A 5,960-nucleotide genomic window follows, 5' to 3' on the forward strand; every position below is an offset into this window, starting at 1 on the left:
GTGTATATATATCTTCCTACTGTATTTTCCACTTCCTGCATCCAATGAAGTGGGTTTTAGCCCATGAAAGCTTATGCCCAAATAAATTTGTTAGTCTCTCTGGTGCCACAAGTACAAACTGTGCATCCTTATTGGAGCAGGAGGGAAGGTGGGATGGTGAAAGGAATGTGAAAGAGGATAGAATTTAAACAAGTAACTTGGGTCCAAGTGAAATCTATCCATTGGTCTATTGGTCTATCTATCTATTGGTCTATCTGTATTTCTATTGGTCTGCCTATCTAACTGAGGGGTCCTTTCCAGGCAGGCCTGACTGCTCACACAGAAATTATGAGCTTTTGGGGGTGATTCTTTTTCTTGATACATTTTCTCCCGTTTTCTGGCCATATCTAGAATAGGGAAATGCCAATCAAGCCACACAGGGATTTTGGAAGGAGCCTCGATGAGATTTGAACTGGTGACATGAAGAGAGAATTTGCCCCTATGGCTTTTGGGGAAGATTTTCAAAGGCACATGTGGCAGTCAGGCTCCCAGACACTTTAAAGTATTTAGGTGCCTAACTCCCCTAGAAATCAATGGGAAGTAGCCACTCACATACCTTTGGGGATGTGGGCCACAACTCCTACTGAATGTCCATGGGAATTGGGTCCATAAATTCCATCCCCCACTTAGTTCCTGCAGTGGGTCATTCCTTCACATGTTACCTAGATATTTATTGTCCCTCCACAGATGAAATATGCAGAAGAATCAAGAAAGGGGAACCTCACTGTGGTGACTGAATTCATTTTACAGGGATTGTCCAACCACCGCGAGCTGGAAGTGCCTCTGTTCTCCATCTATCTGTTATTTTACACCATTACCCTGACTGGGAACATCCTTCTCATCACAATCACCATGGACCCAGCCCTTCACAACCCCATGTATTTCTTTCTCTGGGTCTTGTCCTTCCTGGAGATCTGTTACACCTCAGTCACTGTCCCCAAGATGCTGGTGAACTTCCTCTCAGAGGACAAGAGCATTTCCTACATGGGCTGTGTTGTACAAATGTATTTCCTGCTCTTTCTTGGGGCCTCCGAGTGCTTCCTTCTGGCCGCCATGGCGTATGATCGCTATGTGGCCATATGCAACCCACTGAGGTACAGGCTCATCATGAACAGGATGGTGTGCCTTTCATTGGTGGTTCTCTCATGGTTCAGTGGGAATGTGGTGTCCCTAGTACAGACAGTCTGGGTTTTCACCTTGCCATTTTGTGGCTCCAATAAGATAAACTATTTTTTCTGCGACATTCCCCTATTGATTAAGCTTTCTTGCATTGACACCTGTCAGTATGAAATGCAGTTGTTTTCAGCTTCTATACTGGTCATCTTCACTCCATTTACTGTCATCCTAGTGTCCTACATCTTTATTATCTCCACCATCTTAAAGATGACATCGGCTGAAGGCAGACACAAAGCCTTCTCCACCTGCTCCTCACACCTCATTGTGGTGACCTTGTATTATGGGTGCAGCAGTCTGATCTATTTAAGACCCAACTCCATTAACTTACCAGACAGCAACAAAGTGCTATCTCTGATATACACAACTGTCACCCCGACCTTGAACCCTTTTATCTACAGCCTGAGGAACAAGGAGGTAAAAGAGGCTCTGAGGAGAATATTGGGGGACATGGTGAAGAGAAAAATATTTTCTCATAGAAAGTAATTTGGGTACACATCTTTTTTCTGATGTCAGTTATACAACTGTGCAAATCTGGACTAGCTCCTTTGAAGTCAATGGCATTCAATGCTATGGTTGAACTAGTGTCCAAAAACTGCAAAAAAGAAACACATAAAATGTTAATGTTCTATCCAATTTTTATGTGCATTGGAATTAGAAATTTTGGCCAAAAAGCATCATCAAAGTTTCAGAAATAATAATCATCTCCATAGCTGATTGAAACACCGAAAAAAATCACAAGAAATCATTTGCATTTAATATAAATCGGCTTTCATTATTTTCATTTCAACTCAAAATTGCAATGAAGAATGTTGATGAAATATCTAATTTTGGAAAATAATATCCTCTATGTAAAATCATTGTATTGGAGACCACATGGGTATATGATTGTCTTCTAGATATGAGTATTTATTGAGGAGATCTTGCATGGGAAGGGGATATGAATAGCATCACTTCTAGGTTCATTGCACCGTTAAGATTAATGTTGACCAAATGCTATTAATTTAATCATGAATGTTTGGTTGACTGTGGCAAGGTAAGCTGGTGGTTCAGTCATTCCTTCCTATATGTGAGGAAAGTTCCTCTGAATTTTCATTCATCCCTGCCCTGTTTGGCCAAGGTTTGAAAGAAACTGTGGAATATGATGGCATGAATCTCCATGGCCTTCTATAGTTGATTACACTTGTGCAAAGCAATTACAGACCTGATGTAATATGCTACCAGAGCAGAATAATAGTGCCTGATTCTCCTCTGATTGACACCAGTGTAAATCAGAAGTGACAGCATTAACATCAGAGGCATAAGTCAGAGGAGAAATAGGTCCTGAGCATTTATATTCTCATTCAGAGGTGTGAATGATTGCACAAGATGCAAGGCAGTGGACATTCATACTTCCCTCTCCTTCCTAGAATTTGTCCATATAAAGTAGGCCAGAGGACTGGTTGTTCTCCAATTTCTCCACTCTAGGTACACTACAAAAGAGAATTTTTCTCCACAGACCCTTTGGCCAACTCCTGAGTCTCTCAATCCTATTAGGGAATCATAGAATCATAGAATATCAGGGTTGGAAAGGACCTCAGGAGGTCATCGAGTCCAACCCCCTGCTCAAGCAGGACCAACCCCAACTAAATCATCCCATCAAGGGCTTTGTCAAGCCTGACCTTAAAAACCTCTAAGGAAGGAGATTCCACCACCTCCCTAGGTAACCCATTCCAGTGCTTCACCACCCTCCCAGTGAAATAGTGTTTCCTAATATCCAACCTAGACCACCCCCACTGCAACTTGAGACCATTGCTTCTTGTTCCGTCATCTGCCACCACTGAGAACGGCCGAGCTCCATCCTCTTTGGAACCCCCCATCAGGTAGTTGAACGCAGCTATCAAATCCCCCCATCATTCCTCTCTTCTGCAGACTAAATAATCCCAGTCTCCTCAGCCTCTCCTCATAAGTCATGTGCTCCACCTCCTAATCATTTTTTTGCCCTCCGTTGAACTCTTTCCAATTTTTCCACATTCTTCTTGTAGTGTGGGGCCCAAAACTGGACACAGAACTCCAGATGAGGCCTCGCCAATGCCAAACAGAGGGGAACGATCACATCCCTCGATCTGCTGGCAATGTTCCTACTTATACAGCCCAAAATGCCATTAGCCTTCTTGGCAACAAGGACACACAGTTCACTCATATCCAGCTTCTCATCCACTGTATTCCCTAGGTCCTTTTCTGCAGAACTGCTGCCTAGCCATTTGGTCCCTAGTCTGTAGAAGTGCATGGGATTCTTCCATCCTAAATGGAGGACTCTGTACTTGTCCTTAGTTGAACCTGATCAGATTTCTTTTGGCCCAATACCCTAATTTGCCTAGGTCCCTCTGTACGCTCCAACATATCTACCACTCCTCCCAGTTTAGTGTCATCTGCAAACTTGCTGAAGGTGCAATCCACACCATCCTTCAGATCATTAATAAAGATATTGAACAAAACTGGCCCCAGGACCGACCCTTGGGGCACTCTGCTTGATACCTGCTGCCAACTAGACATGTAGCCTGACACTACCTGTTGAGCCCAACAATCTAGCCAGCTTTCTATCCACCTTACAGTCTATTCATCCAATCCATACTTTTTTAACTTGCTAGCAAGTATACTGTGGGAGACTGTATCAAAAGCTTTGCTAAAGTCAAGGAATAACACCTCCAAACTTTCATCCACAGAGCCAGTTATTTTGTCATAGAAAAGCAATTAGGTTAGTCAGGCATGACTTTCCCTTGGTTAATCCATGCTGATTATTCCTGATCACTTTCCTCTCCTCTAAGTGCTTCAGAATAGATTGAGATTTGCTCCATGATTTTTCCAGGAACTGAGGTGAGGCTGACTGACCTGTCATTCCCCAGATCCTCCTTCTACTTTTTTTAATGATGGGCACTACATTAGCTTTTTTCCAGTCATCCGGGACCTCCCCTGATCGCCATGAGTTTTCAAAGATAATGGCCAATGGCTCTGCAGTCACATCCAGCAACTCTTTTAGCACCCTTGGATACAGCACATCCAGACCCATGGACTTGTGCTCATCCAGCTTTTCTAAACAGTCTTGAACCACTTCTTTCTCCACAGAGGGCTGGTCACCTCCTTCCCATACTGTGCTGCCCAGTGCAGTAGTCTGGGAGCTAACCTTGTTTGTGAAGACAGAGGCAAAAAAAGCATTGAGTATTAGCTTTTTCCACATCCTCTGTCACTAGGCTGCCTTCCCCATTCAGTAAGAGGCCCACACTTTCCTTGACCTTCTTGTTGCTAACATACCTGAAGAAACCCTTCTTGTTACTCTTAACATCTCTTCCGAGCTGCAAATCCAAGTGTGATTTAGCCTTCCTGATATCACTCCTGCATGCCAGAGCAATATTTTTATACTCCTCCCTGGACATTTGTCCAATCTTCCACTTCTTGTATGCTTCTTTTTTGTGATTAAGATCAGCAAGGATTTCCCTGTTAAGCCAAGCTGGTCACCTGCCATATTTACTATTCTTTCTACACATTGGGATGGTTTATTCCTACAACCACAATAAGGATTATTTAAAATATAGCCAGCTCTCCTGGACTCCTTTCCCCTTCATTTTATTCTCCCAGGGGATTCTGCCCATCAGTTTCCTGAGAGAGCCAAAGTCTGCTTTTCTGAAGTCCAGGGTCCGTATTCTGCTGCTCTCCTTTGTTCCTTGTGTCAGGATCCTGAACTCAACCATCTCATGGTCACTGCCTCCCAGGTTCTCATTCACTTTTGCTTCCCCTACGAATTCTTCCCTGTTCGTGAGCATCAGCTCAAGAAGAGTTTTGCCCCTACTTGGTTCCTCCAGCACTTGCTCCAAGAAATTGTCCCTCACACAATCCAAAAACTTTCTGGATTGTCTGTGCACTGCTGTATTGCTCTCTCAGGAGGTATCGGGGTGAATGAAGTCCCCCATGAGAACTAGGGCCTGTGATCTAGTAACATGACATCACCTTTGTTGCTCACACTTCTAAACTTAATGCAGATACTCTCTGGTTTTTTCTGCAGTTTCATACCAGAGCTCTGAGCAGTCATATTGCACTCTTATATACAATGCAACTCCCCTACCTATCCTCCCTGAACAGTTTATATCCATCCATGACAGTACTCTAGTCATGTGAGCTATCCCAACAAGTCTCTGTTAGTCCAATCACATCATAATTCCTTGACTGTACCAGGACTTCCAGTTCTCACTGCTTGTTTCCCAGGCTTCTTGCATTTGTGTATAGGCACTAAAGATAACCCGCTGATCGTCCTGCTTTCACAGTATGAGGCAGGAGTCCTCCCCTCTTGCACATTCCTGCTCATGCTTCCTACTGGTATCCCAATTACTGCAGGGCTTTGTTCTTCTTCTCCCAGTGAACCTAATTTAAAGCCCTCCTCACTAGGTTAGCCAGCCTGCTTGTGAAGATGCTCTTCCCTCTCTTCATTAGGTGAATCCCGTCTCTGCCTATCAGTCCTTTTTCTTGAAACATCATCCCATTCTTTGGTTAAAGAATCCAAAGCCTTCTTTCCGACACCACCTGCATAGACATTCATTGACTTCCATGATTCAATGGTCTCTATCAGGGCCTTTTCCTTCCACAGGGAAGATGGACGAGAGCACCACTTGCTCCTCAGATTCCTTTATCCTTCTTCCCAGATCCATATAGTCTTCAGTGATCTACTCAAGGTCATTCTTGGCAGTATCATTGGTGCCCACATGGAGAAGCAGGAA

The 5,960-nt window shown here is 43.8% G+C and overlaps 1 protein-coding gene across 1 annotated transcript; it reads left to right on the forward strand.

The window, feature by feature from the left end:
- Nucleotides 1-726: 726 nt before the first annotated feature.
- On the forward strand, nucleotides 727-1,698 carry LOC123346812 (olfactory receptor 10A7-like). The gene has a single exon (XM_044984266.1). It carries the CDS (start codon nucleotides 727-729, stop codon nucleotides 1,696-1,698), a length of 972 nt encoding a protein of 323 aa, XP_044840201.1.
- Nucleotides 1,699-5,960: the final 4,262 nt, after the last annotated feature.

The sequence above is a fragment of the Mauremys mutica genome, chromosome 12 (genome assembly GCF_020497125.1).
Source record: "Mauremys mutica isolate MM-2020 ecotype Southern chromosome 12, ASM2049712v1, whole genome shotgun sequence".
NCBI lineage: Eukaryota > Metazoa > Chordata > Testudines > Geoemydidae > Mauremys > Mauremys mutica.